The 21,387-nt window shown below is 35.1% G+C and overlaps 1 protein-coding gene across 3 annotated transcripts; it reads left to right on the forward strand.

Moving 5' to 3' along the window:
- Positions 1-341: 341 nt before the first annotated feature.
- Positions 342-6,347, forward strand: LOC128232263 (collagen alpha-1(VIII) chain-like). Of its 3 annotated transcripts, none has more exons than XM_052947532.1 (4): positions 342-460; positions 2,173-2,362; positions 4,890-4,946; positions 5,280-6,347. In XM_052947532.1, exons 2-4 carry the CDS (start codon positions 2,194-2,196, stop codon positions 5,687-5,689), a joined length of 636 nt encoding a protein of 211 aa, XP_052803492.1. In that variant the 5' UTR covers positions 342-460; positions 2,173-2,193; the 3' UTR covers positions 5,690-6,347. The 3 variants fall into 3 exon arrangements, with proteins under 3 accessions (XP_052803492.1, XP_052802896.1, XP_052802097.1); XM_052946936.1 differs by lacking the exon at positions 342-460 and adding an exon at positions 464-535; XM_052946137.1 differs by lacking the exon at positions 342-460 and adding an exon at positions 517-627.
- Positions 6,348-21,387: the final 15,040 nt, after the last annotated feature.

Genomic DNA, 21,387 nt, shown 5'->3' on the forward strand with positions numbered 1-21,387 from the left:
AGACACCAACTCACATGACTGGCCTGGCGTGGGTGCTCATAAGTAGAACTACGGCTTATAACAGCACATCGCCACTACAGGTGAGATAAATAAATTGATATATAAATGTTTATGGATCAGTTTATTAGTGCTGGGCCATTTCATACGGCTAGCGTAGGAGTAAATTATCTGCAATTTACACACACACAAAAAGGTATTGTTTACGTCCTGCCCAAACCCATATTTAAAAGTAATCCTTAAATTGAGGTGTCATAACATTTTAAACACTCATCTGAAATAATTATCTGAATCATCTCGTGAAAAGCCATCTATTTACTTAAAATGATAGCAAATGCGTGGTCGTTGGTTTTATACGGTGAATTGCGAAATAGGGTTAACATTTGTAATAAATTAGTAGTTTTATGACTACTTGTTCAGCTATTTTAGGAAAACTTTTGCAATCCCGTCGGAACTATAAAAGGTATGGACGGGTTGTATATATATATTAAACACACAGTCTGAAGTGAACAAACGAGTTATTTTTCAGTTGTTTCAGGTAAGCCTTGTTAGTTTTGTTTGTTTTGGCAGACAAGCGAGTTAAAGTAAGCCATCCATCATTAGGAAGCAAAGATGTGTTGGTACATTGAGGTAAGCCATCTATCATTTGGATGCAAAGATGTGTTAGTACATTGAGGTAAGCCATCCATAAGTTGGATGCAAAGATGTGTTAGTACATTAAAGTAAGACATCCATCATAAGATGCAAAGATGTGTTAGTAACTTAAGGTAAGCCATCCATCATTGGGAAGCAAAGATGTGTTAGTACATTGAGGTAAGCTATCCATCATCAGGATGCTAAGATGTGTTAGTACATTAAGTAAGCCATCCATCATCAGGATGCAAAGCTGTGTTAGTACATTAAGAAAGCCATCCATCATTAGGACAATCGTTAGTACATTAAGGTAAGTCATTCATCAATAGGAAGCAAAGATGTGTTAGTACATTGAGGTAAGCCATCCATCATGAGGATGCAAAGATGTGTTAGTACATTGAGGTTAGCCATCCATCATTAGAAAGCAAAGATGTGTTAGTACATTGAAATGAGGCATCCATCATTTGGATGCAAAGATGTGTTAGTTCATTGAGGTTAGCCATCCATCATTAGGAAGCAAAGATGTATTAGTACATGAAGGTAAACCACCCATCATTGGGAATCAAACGTCTATGTTCATTAAATTTAGTCATTCATCATTTGTATGCAAAGATGTGTTTGTGCATTAAGAAAGCCATCCATCATTAAGACAATCGTTAGAACATTAAGGTAAGTCATCCATCATTAGGACAATCGTTAGAACATTAAGGTAAGTCATCCATCAATAGGAAGCAAAGATGTGTAAGTGCATAAAGGTAAGCCATCCATCACTAGGATGCAAAGATGTGTTAGTTCATTGAGGTAAGCCATCCATCATGAGGATGCAAGGATGTGTTAGTACTTTGAGGTTAGCCATCCATCATTAGAAAGCAAAGATGTGTTATTACATTGAGATGAGGCATCCATCATTTGGATGCAAAGATGTGTTAGTTTATTGAGGTTAGGCATCCATCATTAGGAAGCAAAGATGTATTAGTACATGAAGGTAAACCACCCATCATTAGGAATCAAACGTCTATGTGCATTAAATTTAGTCATCCATCATTTGTATGCAAAGATGTGTTCGTGCATTAAGGTTAGTCATTCAACATTAGGATGCAAAGATGTGTTAGTAAATTAAGGTAAGTAATCAATCATTTGGATATACAGATGTGTTAGTGCATTAAGGTAAGTCATCCATCATTTGGATGCAAAGATGTGTTAGTGCATTAAGGTAAGTCATCCATCATTTGGATGCAAAGATGTATTAATGGATTAAGGTAATTTATCCATCAATAGGAAGCAAAGAAGTGTTAGTGCATTAAGGTAAGTCATATAATATATATGAAAGGGGTGTGATAAAACAAAATGTTAATATGGTTATTGATTTTACAGGAAGTAAACAATATGTTATCATTGAACGACTTGTTATCATCTGTGGCTTGTTTATAGCGGATTTTAAAATGTAAAAGCTTTTCACGTTACCTTTAACGAAACTTTCAATCTTGTTTGATATGAAATTTTTCCTGAAGATAAACAACCATAAATGTATTCTTTTTCTAGTTGCAACACTGATTATCAAACATGAATCCAGTTTTCATCGGAGCCCTGCTTGCAGTATGTCTGATTAATGATGTACACGGAAAGGCCATACCTTGGGATCAACAGCATCTTGCATTGTTGTCAAAGGTCGAAGAGCTTGAACGCATCGTTAACAAAATGCGGCAACATCAGAGCCTCGAAATTCGTACAGGTATTGTTTTGATATTTTTTAGTGTTATCTTTTCATATATTTGTATCGGTTATTTGTCAAGGGTTTTAAAGTTCACGATTATGCCTGATATTAAGATCGAGAGCTTTCAACTTCACAATTTTTTTCAGTTTTAAAGTTGTGTTTTGCTCGGACATTTGCGTCAGAAGCAGTAGGAAAATATAAATGTCTTTGGAGACCGTTTCTATAGGGGTCTCATCTCCTTTAACCTGCTTTGGGCATTTAACCCTCTTACTTAAACAGATTCATGCATAGTTTTCAGGCTGACATCTTTCAGGTGTAAGAACTCCTGATTGTTTTTTAAATAATGACAAAAATGATAATATTTTTATTTGTTACTACCATTATAATACGTATATAGAATATCAGACACTACAAGTATGAATTGATATTAATAATGCGATGGTAAGTAAAGGACCAAGCCGAGAAACCAAAGCGATAATTTGATCTTGTCTAGCTGTACAAACATCAATACAGTATTTGAAGACGGAAATACAATTAAGAAGTTTGCATTTTTTAAAGTGACACTTATTCAAAATCAATATATACACATGTATAACAAACATAAATTTTGAGTGATAAACTTTTAAGTACTAAATAATGCCTTTATGGAAAATATTAATTACTGATAGCATTGATTGCAACCGTGTATTTAATAGCTAAAAACGTAAACATATTAAATGATTGGTGAGTGCTAAAAGATTTACTTTGATCAACAATCGTCTCATAAGGTAGAGTCAAGTGAAGTCAAACACTGTTTATTTACTCATACCATAAACATGGCAAATGAGGTCATATACAAAACATATATACATGGCGGCAGATACATTGTTAAATTCAAACTACAATTCATATGATACCCAATACGAGTATCGGAGAGTCATTCACTTGAAATCAAAAAACATAATTGGCAAATCACAACTAATAAGGTCGTATCAATATTATAAATATTACCTTTAAATCACTTGTACATAGTAAAAAGATTATCTAATAATTATGTTGCTAATTTGAAAATGCGTTTTGAAAAATGATATATTTAATCATATTTGGCGATTGAAATACTGTAAAAGAACAGAAAGGCATACGAAAACCCCTTAATATATGAGAAAACCTATCCGAGACAAAATGATAGAAAGTCAAAGGGTTTTCAATTCAATGTTTTGTTTTTCTGACAAGAGACATGTTAAAAATACATCGCAGCTTGTTTCTAACTAACATCGTATTACGACGTCAATATGAATGTTTTACAGAAGTATAATAATTTAAACTACAGCACATGTCATACATATACGTTTGTGAAAAATCTGCAAACCACAATGATTAACATATAGTTACTTAATTTTGGAAAGAAAAAAATTAACAAATCTATATAGATTTATCTGTGTTTGCGTATTGCTTGTATTTATTAGTTTTTCTAATTTGTATTTGGGTGTCTATAAAAGTAAGGTTGTAGAAACTGTTTTCTTTCATCTAAGTATTGACATTCAAACAAATAATGAAATTCGTCCCCTGGTTTGTCATTGCAATGAGTACATAATCGTTCGTTTAGTGGTATTCTAAGCCAATGCCTATTTCAATAGGCATTCCATGATTTCTTGTTCTAAATTTGATAAATGAAAATAACTGGTTATTTGGAAATCTAGTGAGATACTTTTTTAAACCAAGTCCTTTTTAAAAATTCTTAAATTAAACTGTTGCTTGCATATTCTATATTTGACAACCAATCATTTAGAAATAAATCGATTAGCTTTTGCTTTACATAGTTTATAGCCACATTTACTTCTTGATTAAGCCATAGGTTATTCAGGTCACGTTTGATGAGATATATCCAGGGATAGTTTTTCTTTGTTATTCTGTCATGTAATGGAAGTGCTATAGTTATATATAACTTTATATATCAGTGATGAGAGTGTATTATTGTATGGTGTATGTAGTCTTCCCCAGACAACTATATTTCTTTCTTCTATATCGATTAAAAGGGGTTTCATGCCTGTTTCGCCATAGACAATGTAGTTTGATGTTGATCGTTTTAATTTATGAACATATTTTAAGTAATTAAGTTGAACCCTTTCCAGTATGCTATTGTTACCAAAATCCCCAAATTTTGGCACCATATAACAAAATAGGTTTAATTGTTTTATCAAAAAGAGTTCTATTCGGAGGTCACCAGGTAATGAGAGGCGATTTGAGTTTCTTATTAGACTAAACATTGCGCGTCTTTCTTGAGAAACTTTGTTTTTAAATACTGTGTTTTCTGCACCTTTCTTTTAAATTAAACTGGGTATCCTCCATAAGAATCATTGTTTTCGACATTGAACCATCCTTTTTGGTAGATTAAAACATTTGTATTAGTTGTGGTCAATTTTATTTGGGAGTCAAAGTCCGTCTTTAAAAGTTGGCGTCTCATTTAAGATAACAAACATAACTCACAATTGATTATTAATTGACATCATGTTTAAAAACACAAAAAGTACGTGTACATGGGCTTAAAATTGACATCTCACTTCAGATAAAGACGAATTATCCCGGCAAGCCAGACAAGCCGAGCTTTCAAACGTAAGATACGGTAAGTCCACATTTAGACTTATTCATAATGGATTTGTCGTTAAAAACTATGCTTTAAAATCTTCAATTCATATGCATGTCTTGTATTCTGTAAATAGTTGATGTTGAAAGGAAATGCTAAAGTCGGAAAATAGCAGCACTTCTTATTTTGAAATTATGAAGTCATTTTTCATTTGGTTACTACATATAACTTTGGAATTAAGTTAATTAATTTTATGAGTCTTGAAAACTGCAAAAAGATATCTACAATAATGCAGGAGCTTGTGATTTAATCAAAAACCTTATGTCCATAACTTACATAAAGATATAGCGACCATTATTCTTGTCTTCCCAGATGGTGGTGAGTCCGGTTTCTACGTGACCTTGGATAAACCACAAGAAGTAGAAACCAAAATGCCTCTTAAGTTTGATGACGTTCTGACAAACATAGGCGGGGCTTATAATACTCAAACCGGGATCTATACTGCTCCTGTGACTGGTACCTACATGTTTGCACTCAATGCCGTCTGTGCTGCACGCAACTTTCTGCATCTGGCCATCTATAAAAACAACGCGCCTGCGTTTAAAGTGATATGTGATGATTTAAAAGGGGAGATACAACATCAAGGCGGTGGCACCACGATTTTGAGACTGCAAAGAGGTGACAGGATATATGTGACTATGATGTTTCCGCTTGGAACTGTTGGTGAAGTCCGAGGTAATGGGATGACGTCATTTTCCGGATACCTGTTGAAAGAGTTATAATAGAAAATTGTAAAACTGTATGTAAATTCCATAGTGCAGCTTTTTTGTGAACGGATACATGCGCTGAATTTTATTGATGTAATTCTTTGATTGTTTTAAGTAAAGAAATAAGGCTAAATAGGGACAACTTTTCACCGAGATTACGACGAATATCGTTAGATCACAAACTGTAGTTGAATGTTGAATGAATATTTATAATTTTATTGATTTTTTTGAATCTCCAAAATGAAGCAAATTTTGGTTATACTACTGGAAAAAGCAATCCGTAGATACATTCGTAAACCAATGTTCCCAAGGATTTAATGCAAACACTGTTTCTATACCAACACCGTTTCTATGCCAACAGGCACTGTTGCTATTGCTTTTCATGATACATTTATTCATTGCTTTTACTAGAGAGACCTTTATTGATGGTTATATTGATGGATATTTTGAGCATTGTATTCAAATGAGGTTATACGATTGATTAACTGTTTTCGTTAGTTGAAATGGAAGATAAACACATTTTTCGATTGAAGTGACCTGATAAGTTATAGCTTTTGTAATTTTAAAACTTCGTTGAAGTTTTAAGAAATCCGTGCAATAGATATAAAACATGCCTTAACATAAACGTTTATTTGATTTCAAAGGAGGTCAACAATCTCATTTTGTTTATTAATATTACACGTATTAGTCATTATTTGCCTTAATTTCCATAGAAATAAATTGTTACAAACTAAGTTGTTGTTTTCTTCTTCAATTCAATAGAACAGCATATGTATTGTATTTAGTATGGGCACCTTTTCATACATGTTTTACTAAGATTAACATGTAAGGAAATAGGGCTTTAAAAATCGTACAAGCGATATACCAATTGTATGATTCTATCGCCCTAATACTGTTGCCGTTGTTGTTGTGGGCTCGACTAATCGTAGAGTAAGGAGGGATATACCGCCCGGTGTTGGTGTCCTGTTTAAGTTTTAGGACAAGTTGGATTATAGATCTATAACACTCGTACCTTTCATTCAAGGATCATAACACAATAAGGTTAGATATCTTCATATTATCATTAAGACAAAATATTGCCGCCTTAACTATTTAACCTTTACTATTGATAGGTAAAAGTTTTAGGACACCATGTGTTACTGGTTCAAAGTTCTACTTAGGATTTTCACTTTAAACGCTCATACCCTTTATTCAATTGACTTTATGCTTCACACAATTGTTAACGACTATCACACAATTAGGAAACGTAGCGCTTTGTTATCCTTGATACAAAAACAGACCTTGAACGACTTGGAAACTTTGTCTAAAGCTTAAGGGCAACTTGGGGTTTTAACTCAGATCTCAAATACCCTTATTTCAATGGACTTTACTATTCACACATATTGTTTAGGATAATCACACAATTAGTTTTCAAAACTTCATATTAATCTACATACACAGTATGGCCCTTGACTTATGATAATAACTTACAATATAAATATTGTTTGTTCTTTTATTTTTATGCTTTACATAGATATCTGAGATATGTATGCATTTCATTCGAAGATATCCAAATTATGCGAAGCTTTTTATAACGAAGAATACAGCTGTTGGAGGTGAGTATACTGTAATCAATGTGTACCGTACTGTATAAACACAACGACGTGTAGTCGAGCGCGCTGTTCTACGAAAACTATTGTTTTGATAATTCAAGGTAAACCTCAGCAAAAGCCCAGTAGACAAGCACATTGAACTATAACCTTGTTCAGAGGTACATGGGCAACACACAACATCATATATGAACATGCATTAAACGAGAAACACAAACCTCACAAGACAACGTAGAAGATAATTGTTTGCTTCAGTATACTATTGTAATATTAATTTACAGATTGAGCACCAAAAGTTATATTTCAGGAGAGGTGCAGTCACGAGGGAAATATTCACTTAATGTGTTTACACGGTGAAATATATTTCAATTTTCTACTGAAACAAACATCTTTTTTCCATTTAATTATATGTATTAAAATGAGTTAATACATATAGTATCTTTGTAGGAAAAAAGCCAAATCTATGCGAAAGTAGCCTCATTTTGGACACCTTCGTTGTTGAAATTGTGTTAAAGCTCGGTTCGCGCTGACTTCTGACTATTCCAAAATAGTAAAAGTATCAAATTTATATTTCATTGATTAAAACAATGTTATACAATTATCATTTCACTGATAAAACAATCACCACATACATCATCACATTCTGTACTCCTTCAATTTGGAAATATCAAGACACCTTTTTCGACTTTCAGCACCTAAAAACGCAATTATCAGCAACACAAAAGGGTCTGATTGAAAGGCTCAATTAACCCACATTCCGTGCATATTAAGAGGAATAATAAATGGATAGTTTTCAAAATGCAAAGATTTGTACTCGAATTTGAGCGCACCTACTCCTTTATATTTGTGAATACTACGGCTCGATTCTCCATCACGTTTTGCTTATAAACGGTGTCTTGTTGGTTTCAAAATTACTCATATGTGTACAAACGCACAAACATTTTACACCCAGGAGCCAATTGTATAAAACTATAGGATAAATTGTCAACGGTTATCTTTAGGCTAGTTTGCACATTTAAGTGAGTTTATTGGATGATAGTAAATCTTGGTTAATAACTATTGACTAATCAGTAATTTAGTTTTATACAATTGGCTACTGATAAAGATCAAAGAGTTTGAAGTAATACATTGAGAAGTTATTATGTTCAATGAAAATAAATTCAGAAATTTACATAAATTTGCTTAACTGCTACTCGAGAACGCATTAAAATACATTAATATGCATGGAAAATGAAGCCCAACGGTTATTTATTTCGTGAAAAGACATTATGATTTACATTTCCATCTCCGCCACCATGTTTTTTCATTGATATTTTGTACAAATGACAAGAACGAGTCAATGTACTTGTTTGACATGTGGACAGGTAGCAGTTGTTAACCTCGCCGTAAAGTGATACTCTTATTCAAAATCACTACAATACTCGTTACCGGCTTGCGCGCGTGCCCTCGAGTCGGATTTTTCTATCCGTACCGGAAACACATGATATATACTTATAATCTTACATATATAGGTGAAACAACATTCCACGTTTCTTAGGAGAAATGCCAGGATACTACAAGCTACAAAACGCCGATCATATTTGATAACGTAGTAACTAAAATCAGAGGAGCTTATGATAAAAAAAAATCAGGAAAGTTCACCGCAACAGCTTCCGGTACCAGTACTATTTGCATGTCGTTATCATCAAAAACGGTTTTCAAGTGTTTAAATTGCTCTGTTATGACTTAAAAGGTAAAACGCAGCATCAGAATGGTGAAACTACGATTGAACTATTAAAAGGTGATCGGACATTTACGACGTTGATTTTGCCAGTATGAAGCATACACACATACAAACACCTAAAAACAAACTTACACCACATTCACACATACAAACGCTTGAAACCAAGTAACAAAAGTTTACCTATGTCACGTGATGCCTTCAATCTATAATGTAACTTAATGGAAACTGCAGAGTAGCCAATACACAAACGTTTATCCATGTCACGTGATGCCTTCAATCTATAAGCAACTTCATGGAAACTACAGATTAGCCAATACACAAACGTTTATCCATGTCACGTGATGCCTTCAAGCTATACTGCAACATCATGAAAACTGCAGAATAGCCAATAGACAAAACCTAACCTATGTCACGTGATGCCTTTAATTTATAATGCAACAGAACGGAAACTGCAGAGTAGCCAAAATACACAAAAACTTACTTATGTCATACAATGCCTTTAATTTATAATGTAACGAAATGGAAACTGAAGACTCAAACCAAGACAATAAAGCTTACCTTTGTCACGTTATGACTTTAATAACCTGTAATGTACTAGAGGAACTAGAGTGTCAGAAGTGCCTACTGATGTACAATCCAACGGTGTTTGTTCCATGTTTGGCAGTGGGGGGGGGGGGGGTCTCTACGTTGAAACCCATATCGGAACACGTGTTAACGTTAATGGAAACACGTCGAACTGCATATGTTTTAGTTTACAATAAATGCTACGTTTTGTTCTGTTTAGGTTACAAGGAGATGCAGCTGAGCCGTTCAGCTAGCATGTCGATGGATAACAACGCTTTTCACTTATACCATAGTTATTGGAAGTCGTCACAGATATCATGGTACAGAACTTAGGTCCACTGATCAAACGAAATCACGAGACAATCACCAATATAGCCTAATGGAGGGTTTAAATTGACATGCTATAGTTGATGTAATTTTAATTTTGCTAGACGAAGAAAATGTATGCACTTAATGAAAAGGAACTCAAAAATGCGCATGAAACTCTATCCCGAATGATCTGCACAATGGCAGTTGTAAATGTTTTCATCTTGGTCAAAGTAAGCCAAAATGAAAATTGATTGGTCAATATTTATTAAGGAAGCAATATTCACCCATTAAATCAATTACATCTGTAAACTAGCCTAAAGATTACCTGTGGGCAAGTCCTTTAAGTTGAACAGGGCACGGATATATGTACATGACCAAATTACTACATTGCTTGCCATTTACTACAGTAAAATTTGAAAGGTCGAACTTGTAAGCAAAACAATTGGACTTAAAACATTTTTCTTAGTTTCAGGGTTTGTTTCATGATGCATGGGTATTCAATCATCCCTAACTGCCATTGTCTAGTCTGATTCGCTTTCCATGTAAAGAGTAATGACCACGCTAGGTTGTTGACAATTTTTAGGCATGGGTGGGGTTAATAAAATCATCAGTTAATCTGGTAGTTGTTTTCTGAATATTCTGGGAAGTTTGCATTATAAGGTCAAACAGTTTAACAACTGGAGCAGTTGTTTTCGTCTGTAGTTTGTTTTGTATCAAAGCAAATGTTTGAACATTCAGCTTCAAAGTTCAAGAAAACGTTTGAAAAACAGGAGTACCTTTTTCTAATAAATGTAAGTTGTTTATTTCCTAATATATCTTTATTTTAACTTACGCTATTTTTTTAGATATAAATTTATCATCCTTGGTAACAGTTTCTGTTTTAAATTTGATGTGTTTAGTATCGATCAAGGGGAAGTAACTACAATAAAATTCAAAAGAAGTTCATAAAGTGGATCACTCCTTAGTTTGCATTGAAAATATCAAATTTACGCTGCTGTTACTTTACTGATTTAACTCCATAGTTCATCAAAAAGTATGAAATAAATTGTGATCTTGCATGTTTTATAGCATAAAAGTTGACTTGAATACAAGCAACTGTCCGAATGTTTTCATACACCTTTGAACCGCAATTCCAAAATATTTGATATTTATATATATATCTACACTCATGCTTTGCACACTTTCTTTGAGAATGGCCAACTTAAACGCTAAAAAATAGCGTGTCCAAGATATTTAAACGTAGTTTGATCAGCGGCATATCAATGACGCCACATGTTTCATCAACGTAACATACATTTTAGCGAAAGAAGAACTGTATTTGAACAATCGCGAACGTCGTTTTATAAAGATGAAAGGTAATTCAAATATATTGCGTACCATTCGAAGCTCATCGGCCATTTTAATTGAAAAGAACCTCGGATGTATATGGACGGTTTCATACTCAGAAATTGGTATGTTTAAGCCCGCTGCAAGTAGATCGCGTAGTAATTTAATTTAACTTTAAACTTTATGACTTAACTCTTAAGAATCTTAATTATGTTTGCAATGATACACTTCACTGGCAATCAATTTAAACTTAGATCAACAAATACATTTAATTAATGATATAATTCAAATTTACGCACTACTTCTACTGATGTACCGGCATACATCCGATGTTGGTTTTAATATAAATGGCCGAGGAGTTCCGAATAATTGCGTACATCGACATATGAATACATCGACATAATATGCCTTCATCTAAAAATGTCAAACAGGAGTGTAGATATTAGTTATGGAAATACATCCGTGCGTCATACCACGATATAACGGTTTAAGTACATTTGATTTTTACTGGCATTCGTGCTAGCCCATTATAACACAAATGCGTAAGCGATGTACGTCATATATGTGTTTATATAAGAGAATTTGAGTCGGAGTATCAAAGAAGGTTTTCAGTTAATGTAACAGACATCGTGCTATCAATAAAATACATTACAATTAGTGCCATATAAAGACATTTATATTATAACTCTTTTGCATTATACCTATAAAAACTCTAAATGGTGTGTGTAATGACGAATTTGGATGGAAACTGCATCAACACCAACGTCGGACACCCCTGGTAAACACTAAAATATGCTTCGTTGTGTACCGTGGATAATTTGGCTAGGAAAATCTCGTAATCATGAATAACAAATGAGGCAGTTTTGGTTCCGCAAAGTATCAGATGCTTTCCGATTGAAAAATATTCTGGCGAATGGCGGAGTTGAACCGGGTCCGCCTTCTCAGTACATTAATATTTTATTAGTTGTCAAGACCATGCTGAAAAAGAGGCTACTGAGACTGTTCAGTTATTGAACAATATTTGGGTGTAACATGCGAATTCATTTGAAGAAGAGTTGTCTCTCCTGCCTCATACATAGTTATTTAAACGAGATTTTGTCAGTCAATTGTACCACGGTTTCGACAAAGTGTAACGGAAAAAATTACCGCGGTTGCCGACGATGCATCAACACCGGTTAGAAGCAACTCATGCCAAATATTAACGGGAAAAAATCCGTATTGCAATATCATCGTGTTTGTGCTCAAGTTGTTGAAAGACATCGTACATGTTTGAATAAACACTTCAAAGTGTGATGCACGTCATGTAAGTGTTTATATAAGAGACTTGGTTATCAAACCAGATTGTCAGTTCAGAAAACGGACATCGTGCTGTCGATGAAATACATTTAAATAAGTGCATTATAAGTAAAGTACGTGTATATCATACAGCCCATGTTTTTTTACCTTTAAGAAATAAATTGACTTTTAAAATAGTGTGTGTTATAAAGAAATTGGATAACACATATACAGAGGACTACTGCCAAAATTTAATTTGCAATTAGGGGTTAAAATCAACTGTACAGTAGGACCGATCTTCCACCGTTGAACCTCTCCGCCATGCACTCGGTGAACGCTTTGGTGTCGCCAAGGTTCGTTGAAAGGCGAGCATTGCTGCAAGAAATGGAATATATGGGCACATCTGAAGACCCTTTCGTCAAGAGTGGAAAGGTAGAGATTGTCAGCTCACCAGGAAATATAAGTCGTAGACACCCGGCATATTTAGAAATCAGTCGCTCTGGAAAATGTACTCGTGCTAAACTTTACTCTGACGATGATAAAACATTCTGCTTTGGGTGTTTGACTTTGGACAAATGTCATTGTATAATTTCCGACACGGACCCCACTTATGTTGAAATTGCAAGCATTGTCAACAAGCAAAAACATATGGGTTCGCCAAAATCACCGCCCAGCCTCGATATCGCCAAAGACATCAAACGGGAAGCCGATCCCGGCGAGTCAAAATACATCACACAAGAAGATGATACCGGTGAGACGACCTTCATTAAACAGGACGAAGATTCCGGCCAGTTTAACGGTCTCGTGTTTAAGGCCACGTCGCCGACAGAAGCAAGAGATTGGGTGGTAGCGTTATCGCCGGGATTGAGGAGAAAGAACACGTCCCTAGACGTTCAAAGTGAACACGCATTTGGTTCCGGAAAGATTCCTACGTAGTTAGGGAAGGGAACAGAGTGAAGAAAAACAACAACTTATAATTCAATAGAAGTCCATTTTATTGCTAGCATATGTCATTAGTGGTATAAAAATAACGCAATTTCTACTAGGCTAGTGTTGCACCTGTGATCCATTATATGTTAATGTTCGTATAATGTGTCCAAATCAGGTATCTTTTTTCTATCAACCTTATTAGTTTTGCCGCCAAAAAACGTGCTGTCATAAGACAGTGTATGACGTTCATGTCAATTCATTTCTATGAACGTTTATTTATCCACTGATGAATGCGTTACGTCGATCGTTAAGATATAAAAGGTTTTTGGGGAAAAAAATGTAATTTGATTGTTGGATTTATATATATATGTTTATAATAAGTAGATTAACCTACTCATTAATTGGTAAAATGGTGAATTGCCAATGAGAAATAAAATGCTTATTCTTATATTTATGTTTCCATTTCATCAGTGTTTTACCTGACGTGCATGCATTTTTGCACATCTTTTTCTTTATTGTTTGGTATAATTTTCTGTATATTTATTTAATATCAAACATCTTGTTGTGTTGTATTGTTTTTAATTGTTCTTTTGTTATTAAATAATTATGAGAGAAGTTGTCAATTTTTATTGCTCCAAATTGGAGAGCAGATCCCCGGACACAATTTTACATGATCGTGTGTATTTTTAGAAGGTCGTCGAACATTGAACCTTTATCACTCGTTCAGCTGTGCGAGCGTAAAAGATGTCAGAAGTCAACGTCTCAGAAAGATAAAATACAAATATAGCTTATGTCTTTGTCTAACGCAATGCCGTTCCATCTGTGAAACTGCGGAGTCGCGCCAAGTAACATAAGCTAACCTTTGTCTTACGCAATGCTTTCCATCAGTAATGAAACTGCGGAGTCGCGCCAAGAATTATAAGCTTACCTTTGTCTTACACTACGTTTCCATCAGTATTGGAACTGAAAGGAAACTGCGGAGTCGCGCCAAGTAACATAAGCTTGCCTCTTACGCAATGCTTTCCATCAGTAATAAAACTGAAAGGTAACTGCGGAGTCGCGCCAAGTAACATAAGCTTACCTTTGTCTTACGCAATGCTTCCCATCAATAATAAAACTGAAAGGTAACTGCGGAGTCGCGCCATGTAACATAAACTTACGTTTGTCTTACGCAATGCTTTCAATCAGTAATGAAACAGAAAGGTAACCGCGGAGTCGCGCCAAGTAACATAAGATTGCCTTTGTCTTACGCAATGCTTTCATCAGTAATAAAACTGAAAGGTAACTGCGGAGTCGCGCCAAGTAACATAAGTTTACGTTTGTCTTACACAATGCTTTTATCAGTAATGAAACTGAAAGGTAACTGCGGAGTCGCGCCAAGTAACATAAGCTTACCTTTGTCTTACGCAATGCTTTCATCAGTAATGAAACTGAAAGGTAACTGCGGAGTCGCGCCAAGTAACATAAGCTTACGTTTGTCTTACGCAATGCTTTCATCAGTAATAAAACTGAAAGGTAACTGCGGAGTCGCGCCAAGTAACATAAGCTTACGTTTGTCTTACGCAATGCTTTTATCAGTAATGAAACTGAAAGGTAACTGCGGAGTCGCGCCAAATAACATAAGCTTACCTTTGTATTACGCAATGCTTTCCATCAGTAATGAAACTGAAAGGTAACTGCGGAGTCGCGCCAAGTAACATAAGCTTGCCTTTGTCTTACGCAATGCTTTCATCAGTAATAAAACTGAAAGGTAACTGCGGAGTCGCGCCAAGTAACATAAGCTTGCCTTTGTTTTACGCAATGCTTTTCATCAGTAATAAAACTGAAAGGAAAAATTGGAGTCGCGCCAAGTTATATAAGCTTAACCATGTCTAACGCAATGCCTTCCATCTATAATGCAATTATATCGAAACTGCGGAGTTGCGCTAAGTAATATAATCTTACCTTCGTCTTACGCAATGCCTTCCGTCTGTAATGTAATGAAACAGAAAGAAAACTAAGGAATCGTGCCAAGTAACATAAGCTTACCTTTGTCTAACACAATGCCTTCCAACTATAATGTTTAAAGTAATACATTGAGAATTATTATGTTCAATGAAAATAAATTCAGAAATTTACATAAATTTGCTTAACTGCTACTCGAGAACGCATTAAAATACATTAATATGCATGGAAAATGAAGCCCAACGGTTATTTATTTCGTGAAAAGACATTATGATTTACATTTCCATCTCCGCCACCATGTTTTTTTCATGGATATCTTGTACAAATGACAAGAACGAGTCAATATACTTGTTTGTCATGTGGACAGGTACCAGTTGTTATCCTCGCCGTAAAGTGATACTCTTATTCAAAATCACTACAATACTCGTTACCGGCTTGCGCGCGTGCCCTCGGGTCGGATTTTTCTATCCGTACCGGAAACACATGATAGATACTTATAATCTTACATATTTAGGTGAAACAACATTCCATGTGTCTTAGGAGAAACGCCAGGATACTACAAGCTACAAAACGCCGATCATATTTGATAACGTAGTAACTAAAATCAGAGGAGCTTATGATTTAAAAAAAAATCGGGAAAGTTCACCACACCAGCTTCCGGTACCAGTACTATTTGCATGTCGTTATCATCAAAAACGGTTTTCAAGTGTTTAAATTGCTCTGTTATGACTTAAAAGGTGAAACGCAGCATCAGAATGGTGAAACTACGATTGAACTATTAAAAGGTGATCGGACATTTACGACGTTGATTTTGCCAGTATGATGCATACACACATACAAACACCTAAAAACAAACTTACACCACATTCACACATACAAACGCTTGAAACCAAGTAACAAAAGTTTACCTATGTCACGTGATGCCTTCAATCTATAATGCAACTTAATGGAAACTGCAGGGTAGCCAATACACAAACGTTTATCCATGTCACGTGATGCCTTCAATCTATAATGCAACTTAATGGAAACTACAGATTAGCCAATACACAAACGTTTATCCATGTCACGTGATGCCTTCAAGCTATTCTGCAACATAATGAAAACTGCAGAATAGCCAATACACAAAACCTAACCTATGTCACGTGATGCCTTTAATTTATAATGCAACAGAACGGAAACTGCAGAGTAGCCAAAATACACAAAAACTTTCTTTTGTCATACAATGCCTTTAATTTATAATGTAACGAAATGGAAACTGAAGACTCAAACCAAGACAATAAAGCTTACCTTTGTCACGTTATGACTTCAATAACCTGTAATGTACTAGAGGAACTAGAGTGTCAGAAGTGCCTACTGATGTACAATCCAACGGTGTTTGTTCCATGTTTGGCAGTGAGGGGGGTCTCTACGTTGAAACCCATATCGGAAGACGTGTTAACGTTAATGGAAACACGTCGAACTGCATATGTTTTAGTTTACAATACATGCTACGTTTTGCTCTGTTTAGGTTACAAGGAGATGCAGCTGAGTCGTTCAGCTAGCATGTCGATGGATTACAACGCTTTTCACTTATACCTTAGTTATTGGAAGTCGTCACAGATATCATGGTACAGAACTTAGGTCCACTGATCAAACGAAATCACGAGACAATCACCAATATAGCCTAATGGAGGGTTTAAATTGACATGCTATTGTTGATGTAATTTTAATTTTGCTAGACGAAGAAAATGTATGCACTTAATGAAAAGGAACTCAAAAATGCGCATGAAACTCTATCCCGAATGATCTGCACAATGGCAGTTGTAAATGTTTTCATCTTGGTCAAAGTAAGCCAAAATGAAAATTGATTGGTCAATATTTATTAAGGAAGCAATATTCACCCATTAAATCAATTACATCTGTAAACTAGCCTAAAGATTACCTGTGGGCAAGTCCTTTAAGTTGAACAGGGCACGGATACATGTACATGACCAAATTACTACATTGGTTGCCATTTACTACAGTAAAATTTGAAAGATCGAACTTGTAAGCAAAACAATTGGACTTAAAACATTTTTCTTAGTTTCAGGGTTTGTTTCATGATGCATGGGTATTCAATCATCCCTAACTGCCATTGTCTAGTCTGATTCGCTTTCCATGTGAAGAGTAATGACCACGCTAGGTTGTTGACAATTTTTAGGCATGGGTGGCGTTAATAAAATCATCAGTTAATCTGGTAGTTGTTTTCTGAATATTCTGGGAAGTTTGCATTATAAGGTCAAACAGTTTAACAACTGGAGCAGTTGTTTTCGTCTGTAGTTTGTTTTGTATCAAAGCAAATGTTTGAACATTCAGCTTCAAAGTTCAAGAAAACGTTTGAAAAACAGGAGTACCTTTTTCTAATAAATGTAAGTTGTTTATTTCCTAATATATCTTTATTTTAACTTATGCTATTTTTTTAGATATAAAATTATCATCCTTGGTAACAGTTTCTGTTTTAAATGTGATGTGTTTAGTATCGATCAAGGGGAAGTTACTACAATAAAATTCAAAAGAAGTTCATAAAGTGGATCACTTCTTAGTTTGCATTGAAAATATCAAATTTACGCTGCTGTTACTTTACTGATTTAACTCCATAGTTCATCAAAAAGTATGAAATAAATTGTGATCTTGCATGTTTTATAGCATAAAAGTTGACTTGAATACAAGCAATTGCCCAAATGTTTTCATACACCTTTGAACCGCAATTCCAAAATATTTGATATTTATATATATATATATATATATATATATATCTACATTCATGCTTTGCACACTTTCTTTGAGAATGGCCAACTTAAACGCTAAAAAATAGCGTGTCCAAGATATATAAACGTAGTTTGATCAGCGGCATATCAATGACGTCACATGTTTCATCAACGTAACATGCATTTCAGCGAAGAAGAACTGTATTTGACCAATCGCGAACGTCGTTTTATAAAGATGAAAGGTAATTCAAATATATTGCGTACCATTCAAAGCTCATCGGCCATTTTAATTGAAAAGAACCTCGGATGTATATGGACGGTTTCATACTCAGAAATTGGTATGTTTAAGCCCGCTGCAAGTAGATCGCGTAGTAATTTAATTTAACTTTAAACTTTATGACTTAACTCTTAAGAATCTTAATTATGTTTGCAATGATACACTTCACTGGCAATCAATTTAAACTTAGATCAACAAATACATTTAATTAATGATATAATTCAAATTTTACGCACTACTTCTACTGATGTACCGGCATACATCCGACGTTGTTTTCGATATAAATGGCCGAGGAGTTCCGAATAATTGCGTACATCGACATATGAATACATCAAAATAATATGCGTTCATCTAAAAATGTCAAACAGGAGTGTAGATATTAGTTATGGAAATAAATCCGTGCGTCATACAACGATATAACGGTTCAAGTACATTTGATTTTTTTACTGGCATTCGTGCTAGCCCATTATAACACAATTGCGTAGGCGATGTACGCCATATATGTGTTTATATAAGAGAATTTGAGTCGGAGTATCAAAAGAAGCTTTTAAGTTAATGTAACAGACATCGTGTTATCAATAAAATACCTTACAATTAGTGCCAAATAAAGACATATATATTATAACTCTTTTGCATTATACCTATAAAAACTCTAAATGGTGTGTGTAATGACGAATTTGGTTAAAAACTGCATCGACATCAACGTCGAACACCCCTAGTAAACACTAAAATATGCTTCGTTGTGAACCGTGGATAATTTGGCTAGGAAAATCTCGAAATCATGAATAATAAATATTAACGGAAAAAAATATGTTTTACAATATCATCGTGTTTGTGCTCAAGCTGTTGTCAGACATCGTACGTGTTTGAATAAACACTTCAAGGTGTGATGCACGTCATGTAAGTGTTTATATAAGAGACTTGGTTATCAAACCAGATTGTCAGTTAAGGAAACGGACATCGTGCTACATTTAAATAAGTGCATTATAAGTAAGGTACGAGTATATCATACAGCCCATGATTTTTTAACTTTAAGAAATAAATTGACTTTTAAAATAGTGTGTGTTATAAAGAAATTGGATAACACATATACAGAGGAATACTGCCAAAATTTAATTTGCAATTGGGGGTTAAAATCAACTGTACAGTAAGGCCGATCTTCCACCGTTGAACCTCTCCGCAATGCACACGGTGAACGCTTTGGTGTCGCCAAGGTTCGTTGAAAGGCGAGCATGGCTGCAAGATATGGAAGATATTGACATAGCTGGCGATCCTTTTGTCAAGAGTGGAAAGGTAGAGATTGTCAGCTCACCCGGGAATATAAGTCGTAGACACCCGGCATATTTAGAAATCAGTCGCTCTGGAAAATGTACTCGTGCTAAACTTTACTCTGACGATGATAAAACATTCTGCTTTGGGTGTTTGACTTTGGACAAATGTCATTGTATAATTTCCGACACGGACCCCACTTATGTTGAAATTGCAAGCATTGTCAACAAGCAAAAACATATGGGTTCGCCAAAATCACCGCCCAGCCTCGATATCGCCAAAGACATCAAACGGGAAGCCGATCCTGGCGAGTCAAAATACATCACACAAGAAGATGATACCGGTGAGACAACCTTCATTAAACAGGACGAAGATTCCGGCCAGTTTAACGGTCTCGTGTTTAAGGCCACGTCGCCGACAGAAGCAAGAGATTGGGTGGTAGCGTTATCGCCGGGATTGAGGAGAAAGAACATGTCCCTAGACGTTCAAAGTGAACACGCATTTGGTTCCGGAAAGATTCCTACGTAGTTAGGGAAGGGAATAGAGTGAAAAAAACAACCACTTATAATTCAATAGAAGTCCATTTTATTGCTAGCATATGTCATTAGTGGTATAAAAATAACGCAATTTCTACTAGGCTATTGTTGCACTTGTGATCCATTATATGTTAATGTTCGTATAATGTGTCCAAATCAGGTATCTTTTTTCTATCAACCTCATTAGTTTTGCCGCCAAAAAACGTGCTGTCATAAGACAGTGCATGACGTTCATGTCAATTCATTTCTGTGAACGTTTATTTATCCACTGATGAATGCGTTACGTCGATCGTTAAGATATAAAAGGTTTTTGGGGGAAAAATGTAATTTGATTGTTGGATTTATATATATATGTTTATAATAAGTAGTTTAACCTACTCATTAATTGGTAAAATGGTGAATTGCCAATGAGAAATATAATGCTTATTCTTATATTTATGTTTCCATTTCATCAGTGTTTTACCTGACGTGCATGCATTTTTGCACATCTTCTTCTTTATTGTTTGGTATAATTTTCTGTATATTTATTTAATATCAAACATCTTGTTGTGTTGTATTGTGTTTAATTGTTCTTTTATTATTAAATAATTATGAGAGAAGTTGTCAATTTTTATTCCTCCGAATTGGAGAGCAGATCCCCGGACACAATTTTACATGATCGTGTGTATTTTTAGAAAATCGTCGAACATTGAACCTTTATCACTCGTTCAGCTGTGCGAGCGTAAAAGATGTCAGAAGTCAACGTCTCAGAAAGATAAAACACACATATAGATTATGTCTTTGTCTAACGCAATGCCGTTCCATCTGTGAAACTGCAGAGTCGCGCCAAGTAACATAAGCTAACCTTTGTCTTACGCAATGCTTTCCATCAGTAATGAAACTGCGGAGTCGCGCCAAGTAATATAAGCTTACCTTTGTCTTACGCTATGTCTCCATCAGTATTGGAACTGAAAGGAAACTGCGGAGTCGCGCCAAGTAACATAAGCTTGCCTCTTACCCAATGCTTTCCATCAGTAATGAAACAGAAAGGTAACTGCGGAGTCGCGCCAAGTAACATAAGCTTGCCTTTGTCTTACGCAATGCTTTCCATCAGTAATAAAACTGAAAGGTAACTGTGGAGTCGCGCCAAGTAACATAAGCTTGCCTTTGTCTTACGCAATGTTTTCCATCAGTAATGAAACAGAAAGGTAACTGCGGAGTCGCGCCAAGTAACATGAGCTTGCCTTTGTCTTACGCAATGCTTTC

This window comes from Mya arenaria, chromosome 1 (genome assembly GCF_026914265.1).
Source record: "Mya arenaria isolate MELC-2E11 chromosome 1, ASM2691426v1".
Classification (NCBI taxonomy): Eukaryota; Metazoa; Mollusca; class Bivalvia; order Myida; family Myidae; genus Mya; species Mya arenaria.

What these genes read in the sequence shown, in the direction of transcription:
- LOC128232263 (XM_052947532.1), top strand. Translation starts at nt 2,194, where the DNA reads ATGAATCCAGTTTTCATCGGAGCCCTGCTTGCAGTATGTCTGATTAAT. An exon ending in GAGCCTCGAAATTCGTACAG is followed by an intron (nt 2,363 to 4,889) that starts GTATTGTTTTGA and finishes ATCTCACTTCAG; the next exon opens with ATAAAGACGAATTATCCCGG. An exon ending in GCTTTCAAACGTAAGATACG is followed by an intron (nt 4,947 to 5,279) that starts GTAAGTCCACAT and finishes TTGTCTTCCCAG; the next exon opens with ATGGTGGTGAGTCCGGTTTC.